Raw genomic sequence first — 22,576 nt, forward strand, 5'->3', positions numbered from 1 at the left:
TCGGGATCGAACCCGGGTCTCCGGCAGTGCAAGCGCTGTAAGGCAGCATCATTTTTGAAGTGGACCTGTATCTCACTACAGACTTATTGTGGAATCACAAGGAATGGCAGATGCTGAAATCTTGGGCAAAACAGTGCCTGAGAATCTCAGTGGGTCAGGCAGCATCTGTAGAGGAAATCGATAAGCAACGTTTTGGGTCAACCCTTCTACAGACTGATTCCACTTTGTTTTTTCAGATAGACTCACTTTGCATTGAGATTGAGATTGAATTTACATCTATTGATTTTAAGGACACTGTTTTCTTTGCATTTTTGCTGTGAAGTGGAAAATGACCTCAAATTAAATAAATTGACATCTGAGGATGTTTGCGTGAATTTGTACATGTTTGGGTAATGCCGGCTCAGAACCCAGGGAATCTACTGGGAATTTCAGAACACCTTTGTGAGAGAGATTTTTAATCTTGGCTTTGGTCTATATATTTGAAATAAGTGCACATCTGCACTGGAATTGATCGAATGGCAGATCCAGATCGAAAAGCGTAGTCTAATTGAAATTGTGCTCTAGCTCTCTGTCGCTGTGGCAACCACACTTGGCAAGATATTCACAGAGGATTAGAATTTATTTGAAGTGACAGCAACAGCATTTTTATGTCTGGCATGTGCATGATATTTGCATTTTTGCAAATGCTGGGTTTTAATGTCTGATGTTTCCAAAATGTGCACAAAATAATACAGCCCATTTGAATCGCACTCAGTCACGACCTGGGATGATGTTTATTTGATATGCTCGGAGATTGGGTGAAGCTGGCGAAGCCTCATTCATTGACAGTCCCTAAGCAGGTGGTGGTAGATTTTTTTCTCTCGACTGCAATAGGCCTTGTGGGTCAGTCTTAGCATTGCATTGGGAAGGGTCAGGGTCTGCATTTGCAATATCTATTCCACGTTGCACGTAGTTTTATTTATGCTTTATTTATTTTTAAAACAGTGTTACTGTCCTTCCAAATGAGAAAACTTAATTAACAGAGGTAATATTTTTTTTCCTAAATGGGTGGGTATATCTCTGTGAAATTGTATAACTTAATTTTATCCCCTCCATTCTAAAATTAACCCGCTGCCTGTTGATTAATGAACTTGTCAAATTCTCCTGAGGCCTTTTGTCAAGGTTTTTCTGGTTGTACCATCCCAGTGCAGGGGGTGTCAGAAACTATTCTAGTTCCCAAGCTACAACCACATTAAAAAAAATAAAAATATTGTTAGATTATATCTGAATGTAGGTTGTGTGTCGTGCACTTCACTCTTAAACTGTAATGCAATTCCACAACAGTTTTGACAGGGTGCATGACATATGGGTATTCTGTTTGTTGATGTACACTGTAACCTGTGGTAAGCAATTTAACTTGTACACTCTTATCTTTGTTGCTGCCTTTAAGCAAAATAGGATGATTAGTGTCTATCCAGCGCTTTTGGTAGATGTTGAAATCAAATGGGTGTAGGATGTGATTCCAACTCACCAATTCTTATTGTGACAGTAATAAATGGAGAATGGAATGCATCTCAAATTATTCACCTGGAATACATTTTGTGGTATTTCCCCTTTTTTAAAAACATTTTGTTGCATTGTTTTACAATCCTTTGCTCCTAATTTTATCCTGAGAGAGTAGATTTTGAATTCCCCTGGGGTGGTAGAGCAGGGGAGTGATTTATTTTGTGGTATTGTCTGTCTGCAGCTGCTTGCCACATGAATAAGATTTGCTTTATTGGATTTTGCATTTCATCAGTGACTTCATCTTCAGAGGCGTCGGGATTCATTTTTGGAAATAGGCTTGCTGGAAGTGTGCATTCATTCCATGTGCCTGCCTTTTAAACTGCCTTGTAAAATTGTATTCAGAGTATTAATGTTATTTTTAAACAGAGGTTGAAGGACGAGATTGCCGAAGTAATGAGTGAGATTGAGACTCTGACCTGTAGCGATGAAAGGTGAGTTGTCATTTATACCTCTTTTTTTTCTTGCCACGATTGTTTTAAAAAAAAATCCATTCTAAATGTTGATTTAAGCAGAGGGTGTGTGCCCGTGTGTCAGTATGTTCATGAAATGAGCTTAAACCATGAATGCTTCCTAAATCTCTAAGATACTTGCTTTTGGTACTATTTTACCAGTCACAATGCCCCATTTCTGTTCCACAAAGGTCAATTGTATTAAGTTGAATTAATTTACAGGTATTTTCCAGTTTATAAAAAAAAAATAAAAATAAATAAAAGGCTGAAGATTTTCCTCTGCTTTGAGAAATTTCTAATTATTGGAATATATATTGGCATTCATCTAAATATGCTGTGTTGGTGTGTGGATGACCTGGATGTGTGCAATATAGCACTTCCTTTATTTCACTAATGAGTGTTTAATCCAGCGTGTACTGCTGGGTCTCCAAATGTATCCCCTCACCTTGAACAGAGGGAGATAACACTTTGTACAGCAATTGTCTTTATCTACAGTACCCACCGTAGCAAGGCAATGTTCATCATTCACATATTTATGTAGAGATGATGCCATAGTGAGACAACATCCTAAGGTACTTATAGAACAGGCCCTTCGGCCCACAATGTCTGTGCCGAATATGATTCCAAGACCAACTCTTACATGCCTGCACATAACCTATATCCCTCAATTTCCTGTATATTCACATGCCTAAACAAGTCTCTTAAATGCCTAATGGGAATGTTTTCAAATAATATTCGATACTAAGCTATAACAAAATGTTGATATGGATAAACTGAAGAGGTTTTGAGAATGTTTTGAGGAAAGAGGGGTTTGGGGAGTGAGTTTAGAGAATAATACTCAAGCAGCTCACGGTATAGCTGCTAATGGTGGAATTTATAGAAATGGAGAGCTCAAGAGGCAAACATTAGAAGAGTATAGAGATTGTGGAGGGTCATGGATTGGGAGAAGGTTAGAGATGGGGAAAAATCAAGAAACAGGAAGCATTAATGGACTGAGAATAGTGTTGAACAGGAAGCATAGGGGTGATGGACGCATCTTTATGATGGATCTCACCTTACATTCTCTTTGTACCCTTCCATATCTCCAGTTTTCCTCTCCCCAATCTAAACATAGAAATTAGATTCAGGAGTAGGCCATTCGGCCCTTCGAGCCTGCACCGCCATTCAATATGATCATGGTCATGACCCGAAACTTCACCCATTCCTTCTCTCCGGAGATGCTGCCTATCTCGCTGCGTTACTCGAGCATTTTGTGTCTATCTACAGTTCCTTCCTACACACTGCACATCATGGGATGTGGGACGAAACCAGAGCACCCGGGGGAGACCCATGCGGTCACAGAGAGAACGTGCAAGCTCCACACAAACAGCACCCAAGGTCAGGATTGAACTTGGGCTTCTGGCACTGAGGCAGCAGCTTTACCCCACTAACCCTTTTTCTAAGCACACAATGCAGGAATGCTCTGATTTTGATCCTAGTCTGATGTATGTGCTCTGGATAACACCAGACTTTGTTGCTCTTGGCTTACTGCTTGTCATTGCTGTGGAAACAAGAGCCTGGAGAAACCAGAGAATGCCGTCAAATCCACATCGCGACACACTGCACCCACACATCCAGCATGACTCATTCTCCATGCTCTGTAGATTCCTGGCAGAAGCAAAATTGGTTTCCAGTTCGGGGAAATGCAGGAAAATTTCATCTAATGCTAACTCAAGAGTTGAGCTCCAGGTGTCTGCAGCAGCTTTGTAAACTCAGTTACACATACAGTGCCCTCCATAATGTTTGGGACTAAGACCCATCATTTATTTATTTGCCTTTGTACTCCACAATTTGAGATTTGTAATAGAAAACATCACACGCGGTTAAAGTGCACATTGTCAGTTTAATAAAGGGTATTTTTATACATTTTGGTTTCACCATGTAGAAATTACAGCAGTGAAATTACAGACATAGTTTCCCCCCCCCCCCCCCCCCCCCCCCCATTTTCAGAGCACCATAATGTTTGGGACGCAGCAATATAATGTAAATGAAAGTAGTCATGTTTAGTATTTTGTTGCATATCCTTTGCATGCAATGACTGCTTGAAGTCTGAGATTCATGGACATCACCAGTTGCTGGGTGTCTTCTCTGGTGATGCTCTGCCAGGCCTGTATTGCAGCCATGTTTAGCTTATGCTTGTTTGGGGGCTAGTCCCCATCAGTTTTCTCATCGGCATATAAAAGGCATGCTCAATTGGGTTCAGATCGGGTGATTGACTTGGCCACTCAAGAATTGAAAATTGTTTAGTTTAGAAAAACTCCTTTGTTGCTTTAGCAGTATGTTTGGGATCATTGTCTTGCTGGAAGAATGAATTGTTGGCATTTGTTTGAATTGGAACAGATGGGATGTGCCTATACACTTCAAAATTCATTATGCTACTACCATCAGCAGTTGTATCATCAATGAAGATAAGTGAGTCAGTACCTTCATCAGCCATACATGCCCAGGCCATAACACCCCCACCACCGTGTTTCACAGATGAAGGTGGTATGCTTTGGATCTTGGGCAGTTCCTTCTCTGCTCCATACTTTCTCTTGTCATCACTCTGATATGTTAATCTTCATCTCATCTGTCCATAAGACCTATTTCCAGAACTTTGGTTGCTCTTTTAAGTACTTCTTGGCAAACTGTAACCTGGCCATCCTATTTTTTTTTTGGCTAACCAGTGGTTTGCATCTTGCAGTGTAGCCTCTGTATTTCTGTTCATGAAGTCTTCTGCAGACAGTGGTCATTGACAAATCCACATCTGACTCCTGAAGAGTATTTCTGATATGTCGGACAAGTGTTTGGGAATTTTTCTTTATTATAGAGAGAATTCTTCTGTCATCAGCTGTGGAGGTCTTCCTTGGCCTGCCAGTCCCTTTGTGATTAGTAAGCTCACCAGTGCTCTCTTTCTTCTTAATGATGTTCCAAACAGTTGATTTTGTTAAGCCTAAGGCCTGATGTCTCTGGAACAATTTTATTCTTGTTCCTCAGTCTCATAATGGCTTCTTTGACTTTCATTGGCACAACTTTGGTCCTCATGTTGATAAACAGCAATAAAAGTTTCCAAAGGTGATGGAAAGACTGGAGGAAAGACTAGGTGCTGAGAGCTCTCTTATACCTGCATTAAGGAGCCATTTTAAACACACCTGAGCAATTACAAACGCCTGTGAAGCCATGTGTCCCAAACATTATGGCGCCCTGAAATGGGGGGACTATGTATAAGCACAGCTGTAATTTCGACATGGTGAAATCAAAATGTATAAAAATACCCTTTAATAAAATCTGACAATGTGCACTTTAACCACATGTGATTTTTTTCTATTGCAAATCTCAAATTGTGGAGTACAGAGGCAAATAAATAAATGATGGGTTTTTGTCCCAAACATTATGGAGGGCACTGTAATTAGTTTGAGCACCATGGAATTATATCCATCTCTGTCAACATACCGGAGACACAAGGAACTGCTGATGCTGGACCCTATGTGAACACGAAGTGCTGGTGGAACACAATGGGTCAGGCAGTATCTATGGAGGGAATGGACAGATGACAATTCAGCATTCAAGAAGGGTCCCGATCTGAAACATGGCCTATCCATTCCCTCCACAAACGCTGTTTGACCTGCTGTGTTCTCCAGCACTTTGTGTTCTGTCAGTACATTCTTCTTCCCCGATGTATTAACAACTTCCCCTGAAAGGTATCTTTTCCCTTAGCGTTCCATCGGGTGATGCACTTTGTAGATTTGTTGCTGGCAATGCCTTTTGTGATTAACTTTTATAAAAGGTTTGTCCTTTTATACAAATAATAATCCATGCCCTCTGCATGCTTCATGAAGGTAAATTCATTCCTACATCAAACCCAATTGTTCGATGCACATTCTCCTGTCTTGCCATCCTTGTCCCTCTCAGAGTTGCTTCTGATTAAACTAGGTCCTGGTTTTTGGAATGTTATCATGATAAGAAATGTTAAACCTAAAAGGAGGAGCCCCACTCGTGGAGCCGCTGTTTCAAACATCCTCACTTTTTTGCAACTTCATTTACAGCAAAATATCCCAAAGGAATAAACAAATGGCGATGGGACGAAAGAAATTCAATATGGATCCCAAAAAGGTAAGGGATGTTTCTGGTAGATGGTTAATAATTTGAGACATTAACTAGGTTTTCTCTGTACAGAAAATGCTACTGAGGGTTTCCTGCACATTCTATTTTAGATTTCTTACAACCATTCTTTTATTTATTATGGATGTTATATCGAGACTTAAAGGTTAGTGAACTTCTAAGAAAAGAGCCTAAGGAACAGGAGTCAGCAGCATGACTCGAGTTTGCTCCGACATTCTGAATAATCTGGCTAATCTTCTGTCTTAACCCCATCTTCTTGTCTGATCTCATGTACTCAGTGAGTGATTAGAGAATTCCGTGGGTTTTCAGCTTCTGAGTAAACATAGAACCATAGAAACATAGAAAACAGGTGCAGGAGTAGGCCATTCGGCCCTTCGAGCCTACACCGCCATTCAATATGATCATGGCTGTTCATCCAACTCAGTATCCGGTACCTGCCTTCTCTCCATACCCCCTGATCCCTTTAGCCACAAGGGCCACATCTAACACCCTCTTAAATATAGCCAATGAACTGGCCTCAACTACCTTCTGCGGGAGAGAATTCCAGAGATTCACCACTCTCTGTGTGAAAAAAGTTTTCCTCATCTCGGTCCTAAAAGATTTCCACCTTATCCTTAAACTGTGACCCCTTGTTCTGGACTTCCCCAACATCGGGAACAATCTTCCTGCATCTAGCCTGTCCAACCCCTTAAGAATTTTATAAGTTTCTACAAGATTCCCCCTCAATCTTCTAAATTCTAGCGAGTACAAACCGAGTCTATCCAGCCTTTCTTCATATGAAAGTCCTGACATCCCAGGAATCAGTCTGGTGAACCTTCTCTGTACTCCCTCTATGGCAAGAATGTCTTTCCTCAGATTAGGAGACCAAAATGTACGCAATACTCCAGGTGTGGTCTCACCAAGACCCTGTACAACTGCAGTAGAACCTCCCTGCTCCTATACTCAAATCCTTTTGCTATGAATGCTAACACCACCATTCGCCTTCTTCACTGCCTGCTGCACCTGCATGCCTACTTTTAATGACTGGTGTACCATGACACCCAGGTCTCGTTGCATCTCCCCCTTTCCTAATCGGCCACCATTCAGATAATAATCTACTTTCCTGTTTTTGCCACCAAAGTGGATAACCTCACATTTATCCCCATTATACTGCATCTGCCATGCATTTGCCCACTCACCCAGTCTATCCAAGTCACCTTGCAGCCTCCTAACATCCTCCTCACAGCTAACACTGCCCCCCAGCTTCGTGTCATCCGCAAACTTGGAGATGTTGCATTCAATTCCCTCGTCCAAATCATTAATATATATAGTAAATAGCTGGGGTCCCAGAACTGAGCCTTGCTGTAAAAGCACTTTTCTTGTACTTGGATAACCCGTAGACTTTGCTCATTTCTAGTCTACTGCATGGTGTAGAATTATAGTTGTACAGCACAGTCAAGCCCTTCGGCCCACCTCTTCCATGCTGACCCTTTTGCCAACCTTCACTAATCCCATGAGGACTATAGGTTTCTATGCCTTGTCTAGCTAAACGTCTTGTCTAAATGATTCTTATATGCTGTGATTGTATCTGACACTGCCACCTCTTCTGGCAACACATTGCAGATATCAACTTCTCTCTGTAAAAAAAACCTAACCCCTCAGATTCCCATTAAAACTCCTTCCTCTCACCTTAAACCTACACCTGCTTGTTTTTGATACACCGACCATAGGAAAGTACTTTGCCTGTCTACCCTATCTGTGCTTCCCCTAAACTCCTGTACTTCTATCTAATCATCCCTCATAGTCTAACCTTTGTATTGCAACACTGGCATGTCACAATGTAAATAAAAGAATCCATGTTTATGGGATTTAATTTGTACTGAAAGCTCTCTGCTGAAACTTGTTTCCTTATCCTAAAGGTTGAGAATCCAACTGTTGCACTTTCCTCTCGTTCTGTACTTTGTCAAAAGATTGAGCAGTTTTTGTTCATTTTATCTCTGTATTGTTTGTGGGAGTTTGCGGTGTGACAATTGGATACAGTGTTTCCTACAGTATAACGACGCCTACAGTTCAGAAATACATCACTAGAAGTAGCATATATTAAATTGTTAAATTACTCCTCATAATATTGTACATATCAGTCAGGACTCCTGCTCCAAAGAAGACAAACCCAACCTATCATATCATTTAAGACATAGGAGCAGAATTAGGCCATTTGGCCCGTCGAGTCTCCTCCACCATTTGATCATGCTGATCTATTTTTTCCCCTCAGTCCCATTCTCCTTCCTTCTCCCGGTAACATTTTGACGCCCTTATTAAACAAGAACCCATCAACCTCCGCTTGAAAATACCCAATTATTTGGCCTCCGCAGCTCTCTGCGGCAATTAATTCCACAGATTCACCATCTTCTGGCTGAAGGAATTCCTCCTCATCTCCATTGTGAAGATACTCTCTGGTCCTAGACTCTCCCACTACTGGAAACAACCACATCCACTCTATTTAGGCCTTTCATTATTCAGTAGGCTTCAATGAGAACCTCCGACATCCTTCTAAACTCCAATGAGTACAGGCCTAGAGCTATCAAACGCTTCTCGTACGTTAGCGTCACCCCGTACACTAACATGACCCTACATACTAGGAATAATTTTACAACTTACTGAAGCCACTTAACCTACAAACCTGTATGTCTTTGGAGGGTGGGAGGAAACTGGAGCACCCAGAGGAAACCCACACGGTCACAGGGGGAATGTACGAACTCCATACAGTCAGCACCCATAATTAGGATTGAACCTGGGACTCTGGCACTGATGGCAGCAACTCTACCACTGCGCTGTCCTTGTTCTCCAGCCGCGGCCTAACTAATGGTATAACCACGAAAATCACAATCTTCTTGCTATGACCTCAAGTTGTTCAGTGATAAGTGACTGAAAAGAGGAGAGAGGTTCTAAGGAGGAAATTCCAGAGATTGCAATAAATTTGAGATTATTTTTCTTGCAATGTCCAATTCGTTATCACATAATAACAGATAATTGTTACTTTATTATCACGTAACTCAATACAGTGAAATGTTTTGCTTGCTATCCAGTAAAATCATTGTTATACAGAAGCACAATCATGCATAAGCAACAAAGGGCAATGATTGAAGTATTTTAAAAAATAAGTTAATATCTTCTGAGGCAGTACACAAAGAGTGGCCATGTTTCCGGTGCCATCTTGTATCAAATTGTTAAAAAATATCAAGTCTTATCGCTGGTGAGAAATTGTCAATGTACAAGAAAGCAGAATTGGGGAGTGGCAGGCCTGAAGTAAGTTGCTGGGCTGGAGGAGCCCATGTAAGTAATTAATGTAAATATAATACCGAAGAGCAGCCTGGTGGGTTGGACATTTGTGTACATCCTTCTGTTGAACTGTCATCCAGCTGTCAAGCACCATTCCTGAGGGATTATGGAACTGGGAGTGATCAGGATTTGAACTGGTTTAGGTTCAGGAAGATTGCAATAAATTTGAGATTATTTTCCTTTCAACATTCAATTCTTTACCACACAATAACAGATGGAGGCTGCTCACACCCATGAGCTTGTGTTGCCTTCCATATGAATTGTCTTTGTCTACTCTGAGTTTTCCTACATTGGATATGGAGCACTTGATAAACCTTGGCTGGTAAAGACTTTCAGTGTTGACTTGCAATTTACAAATGTGAGGTTATGGGAGAAGAAAAGAGGTTGGTGGTTGTGAGAATAGTCCTACTGAGTGTAGTTTAATTTGCCATCTTGTTGGGCTCAGGCATAAGGGGCCTGTTTTATGAAAGCCTTTTGAAAGTTTAAATGGTCTCTTCAAAATCTGTCAGTGCAATGTGAAGTTCTCAAACACACGATAGTCATACAGTGGAAACAAGCCCTGCGGCCCAATTTACCCCCACACTGACCAAAATGCCCCAACTACACTAGTCGCACCTTTCTGCATTTGGTCTATAAACCTATTCTATCCATGTACCTGTGTAAATATTTCACAAATGTTGCAATAGAACCTGCTTCAACTACCTCCTCCAGCAGCTCGGGTTGTTATCAAATCTCCCCACCCACCCATCTTATACCTATGTCCTCTGGTTCCCAATTCCCTTACACTGGGCAAATGTGTATTTACCTGATCTATTCCTCTCCTGATTTTGTACACCTCTCTTCCTCCTGCGCTCCAAGGAATAAAGTCCTAGCCTGCTCAACCCCTCTCTCTAGCTCGGGTCGAGTCCTGGCAACATCCTCTTAAATCTTCTCTGCACCCTTTCCAGCTTGACAACATCTTGCCTATAACATTGCAATGAAAACTGAACACAATACTCCATATGTGGCCTCATCACTGTTTTATAAAACCAACACGACCTCTCAATTTCTATACTCTTGACTGATGATGGCCAATGTGCTGAAACCCATTGTGACCACCCTATCTACCTGTGAGGTCATTTTCAAGGAACTATGTACCTGCACTCCAAGATCCCTCTGCTCTACAACACTTCGCAGGGCCCTACCTTTTATACTATATAGGTCCTACCTTTATTAGACTTCCCAAAATGCAACACCTCATTTATCTGCAAACTCAATCAACCATTCCTCAGTCCACCTGCCCAACCAATCTAGTTCCTGCTGCACCCACTTTAGTGTCATCTGCAAACTTGCCAATCATGCCTTGTACATTCTCATCCAAGTCATCGATTTTGACGACAAACAGCAATGGGGCCCAGCACTGAAACCTGAGGCACACCACTAGTCACAGTTGGCATCCAGTCTAAAAAAACAGCCTTCCACCATCACCCGCTGCTTCCTTGCATAGAGCCAATTTTCTATCCACTCATCTAACCTTCTAAAGCAGCCTACCATGTGGAACCTTGCTGAATGCCTTGCTGAAATCAATACATGCAATGTCTACAGCTCTTTTTGGTCACATTTTCAAAAAACAATTAGATTTATGAGGCACAACCTCCCACATACTAACCCATGCTGACTCTCCTTAATCAACCTGTGCCCATCTAAATGATGAACAACGTCCAATGATGTTCCAGTTTACTACACAAAACGTGACTATCATGTTCAAAATGCGTAACTTGAAAGGATCCAAGTAGGCATTTCTGGCATTGACTGATGATACGCTGTTGTAGTGAGTGTTTGCAACTGAGACTGCTGGCAGTGCTGAAGGTTAACTTTCCAGTAGGTATTGGGCTAAAACCAAGTTCTCTTTAGCCCTTTACTACAGCTTTGACCATGATTATGCTCAGACATATCTGGTCAGGTCTGGTAAAAGCTGGGCTGTTTCAATTGGTGAGGTGCGTTTCATTCAAGGTTGGGAGTGCTCAGATTCTTGTATCTCTGCTCGATACTGCATTGATTGAATTGATTGATCGAATTGATTAAAATATGCAGCGTGGAAATAGGCCCTTTGGTTGACCGAGTCCACGCTGACCATTGATCACCCATTCGCACTAGTTCTATCTTATCCCATTTTCGTATCCACTCCCTGCACACTAAGGCCAATTTGCAGAAGGCAATTAACCTTCAAACCCAGGAAAGACACAAAGTGCTGCAGTAACTCAGCGGGTCAGGCAGCATCGTGGATAGGTGACGTTTCGGGTCGGGACTTTTCATCAGTCTGATTAGTTCCTTATTTCTACATTTTGAACGATAAACCCACTCATCTTTATGATGTGGGAGGAAACTCACACAGACACAAGGAGAACATGCAAACTCCACACAAGGTCAGGATCGAACCTGGGTTTCTGGTGCAGCGAGACTGCAGCTCCACCAGCTGGGCCACTGTACTACCCCAGTATAAGTCAATGTCCAATGCGATCAAGGGTCAGATAGCCCAGTGGCATTTGCACACACTACATTTGGAAAAGGAACTATTACAACTATATCCTATCTTCAGGTAAGGTTTGGGAAGGAACAGCATAATTGTAAGAAGTGTCCTTTGCATCCCAGGATTATTCTGACATTTTGTTTTCTTTGATTACAGGGTATTCAATTTCAAATAGAAAATGATCTTCTCCACAACACTCCTGAAGAGATAGCCCAGTTCCTATACAAGGGGGAAGGATTAAATAAAACTGTCATAGGGGACTATTTGGGTGAAAGGTATGTATCTATTTACTTAATGGGCTGCAGAGTTAGTTGATGGTATTAACTAAAGTAGACACAATGTGCAGGCATAACCCAGCGGGTCAGGCTGCATCTCTGGAGAACATGGATGATAACATATTGGGTCAGGGTTATCCTTGTTCTCCATTAACGCTGAGCTACTCCAGCACTTTGTCTTTTTAAAAACCAGCATCTGCAGTTCCTTTTGTCTCTGTAATAACTAAGGTTCTTGGATAGCGTCTAACTTTCTCCTGGCCTCAGTCACTCGTTTTCTGTTGCAATGGATACACTGAGCAAGAGGGGTGTGGGTCTCAGTGGGGTGACTTATCTCTATGACAGGCTGTATGGGATCTTATTGTTCACCCGCATGCTCTTTTGGAATTTTCTCAACGTCTTTGGCTTGTATAAGTTGCTCCAGAGTTCATGAACTGTGATAATTGGTGGGGCTGTGCTCTATATTGGATGAAACTGACTCTCACAGATCAGCACACCATTGCATTCAACCGCCTCTTTAACCCTCAGTTAATGTCTACCGGGCGATGTTTCTGTTAACAGCCTTCCTTCTTAAAAACCATCAGTCAACTCATTGGATTCTTATAAACATTTGATAGATCCCTGTGCTCTCTAACAATGTGCCAATGTCATCCATGCATATATCAATCGGAAAAATATTAAAAGTAGCTATTGAATGGGGCAGGACATTTTATACGATACTATAAAACTTTAATCATCCCCGGAGGGAAATTGGTCTGCCGACAGTCACAACACACAAGGTAGCCAAAAACTTGAAATTAAAAGTTAAAACAAAAAGAAAAAGAGAAGCGACTGTTGGCTGGCTGCCGTGTGCACAGCGCCTTCTCCGGAACAAATGAACAAACAAACAAACACCGAATTATCCCCTGGGCAGAGGATTCTAAAACTAGAGTTCCCCCTCACCCACACCAGGTCCCCCCTTGTTCTCCGACCGTCCCCCAACGCTGGTCCCTACCTCCATGCCGGATCCCCATTGTCTTCCCCTCCACCCCTCATGCTTATCGACCACATGTCCCCACCGCCGCCAAGGCTTATGTTGCCGCTGAGTCTCCCCTGCCACCGCCAAGGCTCCCATTGCCGCCACCGCTGAGGCTCCTTCGACTCAGATAGGCCTCTCTTCTCGGCTTCACTGCAGTCCACTGGGAGGCCAGTGGACGAGTCGGGCCTACCTGGACGCGTTCAGATCTTCAGTCGTCGTTCTGGGCAGCGGCGGCGTGGTTGTTTGGCGGGTGGATCTGGCCCACACGGCTCCCCGGGACACAATAAGAACTGTTAGTTACGAGTGTTTATGTAAATCTTTCCCCTACCACCTCTGGTTCTTGATTACCCAACTTTGGGTAAAAGTGTACTTTTACCCTCTCTATTCCTCTCGTGATCTTGCATATTATGTAGAAGAATAATTTTGCTTGCTTGAGGTGTTGCCCAAAAGGGAAATTTGGAGAATTAAAGCACTCACAATTTCCAATGGTTGGTGGGTCAAAGTAATGAAGAATCTAAGACGATCAGCTAAAGAGAAAGAAAGAGATTTGTAGAATTTGTTTTGCATAGACCTGAGTTTAGGAGTGCTGCTTGAGTGATAAATTCAGTAGGAACTTTGGAAAGGCTACTGAATAACTGTTTGAAGCAGGAAATATTCCAGGACTTTGTGGAAAGAGCAAGGTGAATGGGGCTGAGTGGACAACTTCTAGAGGCACAGTGAGCTGAAAGGTGACTGGGCATGTGGAAATATAAGAGCTGAGGTCCCTATAATATTCTAAAATGGAAGAAATTGCATCTTGTAACGTCTATATTTTTTGCTCCCTTATTGCAGAGATGAATTTAACCTGAAGGTCCTACAAGCATTTGTCGAGCTTCACGAGTTTGCTGACCTTAATCTAGTACAGGCTTTGAGGTATGTACTTTTTACAACTAAATGCTTATCTGGAAGCTTGGCATTGATAAATCCAGTAAGTTATCAATGAATAATTGTGTCATTAGGTTTCTAATTTGTACAAAATGAAAGGGAGGAGGAGATTCTGGTTGCGAAATTCTGTTTTGCATCTTGTGTAACATTTTTGTTCCAAATATTAATTAGATACGTATGTTAAAAGGGCAGAGTGGGTGTACAGTAGGAATTTGCTGCAGGGAGTATCACTCCTGCTTTCAAGTCTGTCTGTTATGGATTAATGTCCCACTCTAGAGATGTGACCGGATAAAAATGGTGCAGCAGAAGGTCACAAATTGCTGGAGTAACTCAGCAGGTCAGGCAGCATCTCTGGAGAACCGAGGGCGGCACACTGACGCAGCTGTAGAGTTGCTGCCTCACAGCGCCAGAGACCCGGGTTTGATCCTGGCTACGGGTGCTGTCTGTACAGAGTTTGCGCGTTCTTGTGACTGTGTGGGTTTTCCCCTGGTGCTCCAGTTTCCTCCCATGCTCCAAAGATGTGCAGATTTGTAGACTAATTGGCTTCTGTAAATTGTCCCTAGTGTGTAGGATAGCGCTCGTGTATGAGTCCTTGTTGGTTGACGTGGACTCGGTGGGCCGAAGGGCCTGTTTCCACCCTGTATCTCTAAAATAAAGTTGGGCTGAAGGGCCTGTTTCTGTGCTGTATGACTCAGATTCATGACTCAGAGACAACGAAATGCATTCTCTATGACTCTATTAAGTGACTGAATATTGCAGATTGAACACGTTGTTCAAAATTGGTCCTCCTGTTGTTCCATGACAGGCAGTTTCTGTGGAGCTTCAGGCTGCCAGGAGAGGCTCAGAAAATAGATCGGATGATGGAATCATTTGCCTCGCGTTACTGTCAGTGCAATCCAGGGGTCTTCCAGTCAACAGGTCAGTAAAGTTGCATCAACAGGCAATAGATATATTGTAGGGGTGAACTTTTTTTTTTTTTTTTCTCCCACCATGACCTTCACTGGAGGATGTTCCTTTGCATTAGTGCATTTCTCGTTAAAGCGGAGAAATAATCTTGCTTCTTCCCACATCTTGAACCAATTCCTGACACAGTGCCAAAGGCCATCTCTCATCTGAAAAGTCCCAGAGGTTTCTTGAGCTGCAGGACATGAGAAGCAGCCAAATTTCTTTAATGCTTTATTAATATGTCAATTTTTTTAAAATTTGGAACTTGGGAAAATATACCACAGGGCAGGCCCTTCGACCAACAATGTCCATGCTGGTTGTGATGCCAGAATAAACTAATTTCCTCTGCCTGCACATGATCCATATTCTTCCATTCCCTGTAAATCCATGTGCTGATCTAAAAGCCTCTTAAACGTCACTATCATATCTGCCTCCACTACCCCTAACAGTGTGTTCCAGGCTTCCACTGCCCTCCCTGTGCAAAAATATTTTGCCCCTACGCATCTCCTTTAAATGTTGCCCCTTTCACCTTAAAGCCGAGCCCTCTAGTTGATGACATTTCCATCCTGGGAAAACGTTTCTGCATTTTATTTGTGTCAATTCAAGTGTGGGGTGGGGGAGGGGGGGGGACTGAAGAGATGACAGCACTCTTTCCATACTTCCTTGCATCATGAAGGAGACTGTTTTGCTACACTTCTACACCCGCTGATGGAGCAACCCGATTCCACTCCCAATACTTTTTCTGTAACCTATTCTCCTGACTTTCCTCTCGGTTCTGGAATGGGAAATCCTCGATCTTCTGATCCACTGTGGACGGGACTATCGGCTCTTTTCCCTTTGGATTTTCTGTCACCTTTCCCTGGATCTCACTTCACCAGCCTTGCTCACCTGCCCCAAGTGTGATTTAAGTTTATTATTGTCACGTGTACCAAGGTAGAATGGAAAGCTTTGCTTTGCATGATAACCAATCCGATCAGATAATACTGTACATAAATACAACTGTCAAACTGGAGTACAATAGGTAGAGCAAAGGGGAAGATGCAGAGTGCTTGGGCACTATGAGACAGCAGCTCTACCCGCTGCACCACTGTTACAGCTTTGCATTCTCACCAGTATGTTCTTCACACTCTCCTCTGACCCTCTGCCCTTTTTAATAGTCAATAGTCAATTTAATTGTCATTTGGACCCCTTGAGGTCCAAACGAAATGCCGTTTCTGCAGCCATACATTACAGACAAATAGACCCCAGACACAACATAATTTACATTTTACATAAACATCCATCACATTGCTGTGATGGAAGGCCAAAAAAAACTTCTCTCCACTGCACTCTCCCCCCCCCCCCCCCCCCCCCCCCCCCCCCCCCCCCGATGTCAGAGTCAAAGTCAAAGCCCCCGGCTGGCGATGGCGATTGTCCCGCGGCCATTAAAGCCACGCCGGGTGGTGCAAGATCGCACACCGGGTCTTGGTGCCAGAGCCCCCGGCATGCGCCCGCAGAGTCCCGCGGCCATTCCAAGCCGCACGGGGCGGCGATGTCAGGCCCCGCTCCAGGAGCTCCTCGACCCCGCAACTCGGGCGGGAGAAGTCGCCGCTGCAGGAGCCCCGAAAGGCGGTCTCCCTCCAGGGATCCGCGGGCCCCCGGTGCCGCCGTCCGCAGACCCGCAATAGCAGCCTCCGAGTCTCCGGAGGTCGGGCCGCAGCAGCAGCAGCAGCGCTCCACCACCGCTCCACCCGCTCCGGACTCGGCCAGCTCCACGACGGTGACGGTGAGTCGTCGGCACCAGAGTCCCCGGCTTCTTCTGTTGGAGGCCGCACCTCATTGCAGCCCCAACGACAACGGAGACCCGGCAAGAAAAGGTCGGGTCTCCCGTGCAGGGAGAGATTTAAAAGTTTCCCCCTCCCTCCCACCCCACCCCACCCCCCCCACACACACACACCCCAACAAAAAATAAGAAAAACTACATAGAAACATAGACAGAAAATAATAAAAACGCGGACGGGCTGCGGAGGCCGCTGCTGACCAGAGTCGCGCCGCCTACCGGTTAAGATGTTCCTGGAACAAACTTTTGTTCAGCTGTGGTAATATTTCCTCTTCTGGAACCAAAATTTGCCGAATAAGTTCCTGGTTGTCACCGACAAGGTGTTTTCTCACGTTGAGCGTGTTACATAACGGTATACTGTGATGGCCTGCGATCACCTCTGCTCTCTTATTGTGAAGAATTTAACCAGTTTTTAAAAATCCGTTCTGTAGCAATAATGAAATGAAAGATTTAGGCTGGGTCACATCAGCATTTATTATTTTGAGGCATTTTTTGTTTCTTTAATATTTAAGAGCTTTCTAATATGAGTGACAATTTACTCTAAAGAATTGCAGCCTTCCTTTTGACCCGGGGAACTCCACCCACCCCGCCCGCCACCACCAGTTCCTTCGCCTGCCTCCCCTGTTAGCTTGGCCCTGGTGTGCTGGTAACATCTGGATGTGCACTTCCCCTTTGGGTGGGGACAAGGACATACTGGGCTGGCTTCCCCGGCTCCTGGCTGCAGTCCGCCGTCTTTCCGCGCTGGGGTTGTGGAGGTCAGTGTCCAGCTGTGCACCGGCGGGAGAGTTGATAACTTGAGGAAGAGTGAATAAAGAGGCTAGGAAGTATCTGTGCTCTTTAGCAGAACACTAAATCTTGTCCACAGTCCACTATGGTGCAGCTTTAACTATTTATGTTGAAACCCTCTCCCAAATAGGGCCTGGGAGATTAAAATCGAATAAGACATTGATTTCAGTTTGAAACTGGTTACTTTCTCTTTGTTTGCCTGTCCTTTTTATTCCCCAAGTTATAAAGAGTGCAGAGAAGATTTACAACAATCTTGCCAGGTCTTAGAACTTTAGACTTTAGAGATACAGCGTGGAAACGGGCCCTTTGGCCCACCAAGTCTGCGTCAACCAGTGATGACATTATCCTGCACACTAGGGATATTGTACAATTTTACAGAAGCCAATTAAGCTGCAAACCTGCACATCTTTGGAGTATGAAAGGAAACTGGAGCACTCGGAGAAAACCCATGCAGTTACAGCGAAAACGTTCAAACTCTGTACAGAGAGCACCCGTAGTCAGGATCGAACCCAGGTTTCTGGTGCTATAAACGCAGCAACTCTACCGCTGTGCCACAGCACCGCCCTTTTTTTTGAGCAATGGCCGCCTCGCCAATAGTCTTGACTTGTCCCTACTTCCTTCTTTGCTGTTTTTTAGTATTTGTTAAATGTGTGTTTTAGTGTTCTTTAGCTTGTTTTATGTGGGGGAGTTGGGGGAAACTTTTTTTTAATCTCTTACCTCGATGGAGATGCGTTTTTTTGTTTTTTATTTCCCCGTATCGTATCTCCGTCCGCACTGCGGCCTAACATCGAGGAGCTGGGCGGCCTCTGCCGGAGACCGATTTCGGGAGCTCCAAACGCAGGAGCCTGTGGACTTAACATTGTGGAGCTGGCGATCCCTGATGGGGATCGACCTTGGAGCTCCAACTGCAGGAGCCCCTGGACTTAACATTGTGGAGCTCACGGTCCCTGGTTAGAGACCGACTTCAGGAGCTCCAGGCCGCAGGATCTTCGACCGCTCCGATGCGGGGGGCTTCGACTGCCCCGACTGTGGATGGTTCGATTGCCCCGACCACTGGAGAATAAAGAGGAAGAAGATTAGATGCTTTCCATCACAGTGGGGAATCTGCTGTGGTGGATGTTGATGTTAACTTTTATGTAGCTGTGTGTCTTGTTGCTTTTTTTCAGTGTGTGTCTGTATGGTAATTCTTTATTACCTTAATTGGTAAATGTGACAAACTGACCTTTGAAGAAGCGGGGTTGCTGAGCTGTAGGGAAAGGACACAAACTGCTTGAGTAACTCTGTGGGTCAGGCAGCATCTCTGGAGAACGTGGATAAGTGATGTTTCGGGTTGGGACCCTTCTTCAGACTGGACAGCACGTTCTTTCAGTGACTGCCTGGGTTTCCTCCGGGGGCTTCTGTTTCCTCCCGCGTCCCAAACTCGTGCAGAGTTGTGGGTTAATTGGCTTCTGGCAAGGCTTGGGCTTTATGCCTTGGAGTACAGGCGGCTGAGGGGTGATGTTATATAGGTGTATAAAATCATGAGGGGATTGATAGGGCGAATGCACAGAGTCCTTTAACTAGAGTAGGGAAATCAAGTTTGAATGAAAATCTGATGGTGTAGATGAACTCTCTAAAGGGAATTAGAAAAAAATTAGTTGAAGGTAAATTTTCAGAACACTGCAGAAAGAGATGAGTTAAGTGCTGTCTGATTCACCTCTACCCCATTACAGACATTGGACTTTGGCTACATTGCTGAGAACTATATTCTGCACTCTGTATCTTCCCTTTGCTCTTCCTATTGTACTTGAATTTAACGATTGTTTTTATGAATGGTATTATGTGAGCTGACAGGATATCATGCAAAACAAACCTTGTCGCTGTACCTTGGTACTCATGGCAATAATAAACCTAAGCTAGACTGGGTCAGAAAAGCCGGCACAGACCCTGAATGGCCTGAGTGTGCAAGTTTGAATTATTGGGCCCAGATATATAAATATTAAAGTTGTAGACTGTGTTTAACTGCTTGTCTTTCCCCTGTCCACAGACACTTGCTATGTGTTGTCCTTCGCCATCATTATGTTGAATACAAGTTTGCATAACCCCAACGTGAGGGACAAACCTGCCGTTGAGAGGTTCATCTCCATGAACCGGGGCATCAACGAAGGTGGAGATCTTCCAGAAGAGTTACTCAGGGTGAGTCTTTGACCAAAGCCGTTTCCCCCACATTCCTGCAGTGAAAAGCCAGAAGGTGGGATTGATCGAGGAAGAGTTTTCTATAATTCGGGAAGTTGTTTCCTCAGTCGGTTCATCTGGCTGGGCAGTGTCCTGATCCCTTGAATCTGTAGACCATCTGTTTAACGTGTACCCCAACATTTGTTGCTTGATGCCGGCTCATCCCTCAGTATCTTGCTGTTGCAGGGGCATCCTTTGATGGAGTTTTAAACCTTAACATCTTGGTTGTATGTACAGGAACAGGTCCTTCAGCCCACATTGCCAGTGCCAAACATGATGCATAGATAAACTAATCTCTGCCTGCAAATGATCTATATTCATGTGCCTATCCAAAGGTCTCTTAAATGCCACTCCACCCCCGGCAGTGTGTTCCATTCACCCACCACTGTCTGGGTAAAAAAAAAAAAACGTGCCCCGTACATCTCCTTTAAACTTTCCCCTTCTCATCTTAAAGCTACGTCCTCTAGTATTTGATTTTTCCATCCTGGGAAAAATGTTCTGTCTATCTACCCTTTTATATTTTTCTCTGGCAACCTCCGGCATTCCAGAGAAAACAATCCAAGTTTATTCAGCCTGTCCCTGTAGCTAATGTTCCCTAATCCAGGCATCATTCTGGTAAAAGGACTTGTCCAATCCCACTTTCAGCATGGGTCTGTAGCTTTCCTTGCTGGTCACAGCTCTTCAAATACACATTCAAGCACTTTATAAATGGGAAGAGAATTCCAAACTCCACTACCTTTTTTCTTTTGCTTCTCTATCCAACTATTTAAATCCTAATGGAGGGATCGGGACCATGTAACTGAAGGGCCTGTTCCTGTGCTGTACTGTTCAAGGCCTGTTGGATCTCCAGGTTGCTAACCATTTTAACCCCCTTCCCATTCCTATACCTCACCTTCTTGCCCTGGGCCTCCATTATCAGAGTGAGGCCATAGGGACAATGGCGATACAGCACCTTGTATTACACTTGGGTACTTACGACCCAACGATATGAACATTGAATTCTCCAATTTTGGGTAACAGATCCACCCCTCACTTTCCTCCTGCTCGTCCCCTTCCATCTATATCTCTGCCAATGGCTTTACATTACATTCTTCCCCTCTCTACTGACACCCTTTTGTCTCTTTTTTCTATGCATTGGTTTTGTGCTAATCTCTCTATTTCCCATCTCTCTGCAGAACCTGTATGACAGTATTAAGAACGAGCCTTTCAAAATCCCAGAAGATGATGGCAATGATTTGACGCACACATTCTTTAACCCTGACCGGGAGGGCTGGCTACTAAAATTAGGTTAGTTTGCCTAATTTTTGTTCAATTACTGCGCATCAGGGTATTTTCAAGTGTGCTTTCCAAGCCGATTGCCAGCACTGTGGTGCTGCCATCATGGACTGAGGCGTGAGTGTAGTGGGTTTAACGCGTGTGCCGTTGAGAATCAGAGTGTAGGCTGATGTTCCAGTGTAATACTGAAGGAACCCTGCACTGCTGGCCATTCCTTCACACTAAATGTGAAACCGAGTCCATCTGCACTTTCAGGTACAAGTTCCGAAAGATCACGAGATATTGCCCTCTGTTCCAACCAGCTGTTCACCCTCGAGAAACATTACTTAAATCAAAAATGTTTAGGGCATTATTTTGGTTTGTAGGATTTTTGCTGTGAATCAACTGTCTTGTCTCCTACATTACAACGATGAATAATCTTCAAATTATTTCAGTGACTGGCATTTGGTGATGGCTTATTGTCTCATAACTAAGATGCTGTGAACAGCTTTGCTTGCATGCTCTCCAATCAAATCATAACATTTAAGTACTGTTAAGCCATACACAAATACAACAGACAGTGCCAAAAGCAAAATACAAGTGTGCAGAATACAGTGTTGCCGAGTCAAAGTGTTGCAGCTACAGAGAAAGTGCAGATTTAAAAAAAATTCAAAGGGCTGCAATGAGGTAAGTTGGAAGATTGGGACTGCACCCATAGCGTATGAGGGCACTATTCAGTTGTCTGTTGAGAGTGGGGGAGAAAAAGCTGTTCCTGAATTTGTTGGATTGTGCTTTCAAGCCTCAACCATCTGCCCGACGGGAGGGCGTAGGAGGAATGACCGGTGCGTACATTGTTCTTGATGCTTTAGGCTGCATGGAAACCTGAAAAATGCAAGTAATGCAAACCTTTCCACTGGCCTCTCACCCATGTTAAAAGGGCAGCAATGTTTGTCTCTTATGAAGGAAGGGTTCAGCTTCTCTGACTGATCAAATCTCCCGACACCACAGTGCCGTGAGTTGGTTTCTGTGGGTGGGACGTTTTGAACTGGTTATGGGTTCATCCTATGACCTCCTGCCTTCAGGCGTTGGCTGATCCGCTGTGATATGGTTCTCTAGGGTTTGTGTTCTTGCGTGAAGTGGTAAGAGTTAAAGTCCATCAGGCATGTTCCGGCCACAGGTAGACAGGGTGATGAAGAAAGCAATTGGCACAGATGCCTTCATCGGTCAGGGGAGTTAGTCCAAGAGTTGGGGCATCATGTACAAGTAGTTGGTGAGACCACACTTGGATTATTATATGCAGTTCTGGTCCGCACAGGACGGCACAGTTCTAGAGTTGCTGCCTTGCAGTAAAGGTGACCCAGGTTTGATCCTGACTACGGCTGC

General features: G+C 43.9%; 1 protein-coding gene across 6 annotated transcripts in view; it reads left to right on the top strand.

Annotated features, from left to right (window-relative positions):
* cyth3a (cytohesin 3a) overlaps positions 1–22,576 on the top strand; it is an 80,198-nt gene that overhangs the window by 42,509 nt on the left and 15,113 nt on the right. For 4 of the 6 annotated variants that reach the window (XM_055651600.1, XM_055651597.1, XM_055651601.1 and 1 more), the window contains 8 exons: positions 1,912–1,976; positions 3,261–3,371; positions 6,059–6,125; positions 12,118–12,236; positions 14,083–14,163; positions 14,981–15,093; positions 19,752–19,900; positions 21,115–21,226. In XM_055651600.1, the coding sequence (XP_055507575.1) occupies positions 1,912–1,976; positions 3,261–3,371; positions 6,059–6,125; positions 12,118–12,236; positions 14,083–14,163; positions 14,981–15,093; positions 19,752–19,900; positions 21,115–21,226 (817 nt within the window). The remainder of the gene's footprint in view (positions 1–1,911; positions 1,977–3,260; positions 3,372–6,058; positions 6,126–12,117; positions 12,237–14,082; positions 14,164–14,980; positions 15,094–19,751; positions 19,901–21,114; positions 21,227–22,576) is intronic. The other 2 variants (XM_055651602.1, XM_055651599.1) reach the window with 1 other exon arrangement.

This window comes from Leucoraja erinacea, chromosome 20 (assembly GCF_028641065.1).
Source record: "Leucoraja erinacea ecotype New England chromosome 20, Leri_hhj_1, whole genome shotgun sequence".
Lineage (NCBI taxonomy): Eukaryota > Metazoa > Chordata > Chondrichthyes > Rajiformes > Rajidae > Leucoraja > Leucoraja erinaceus.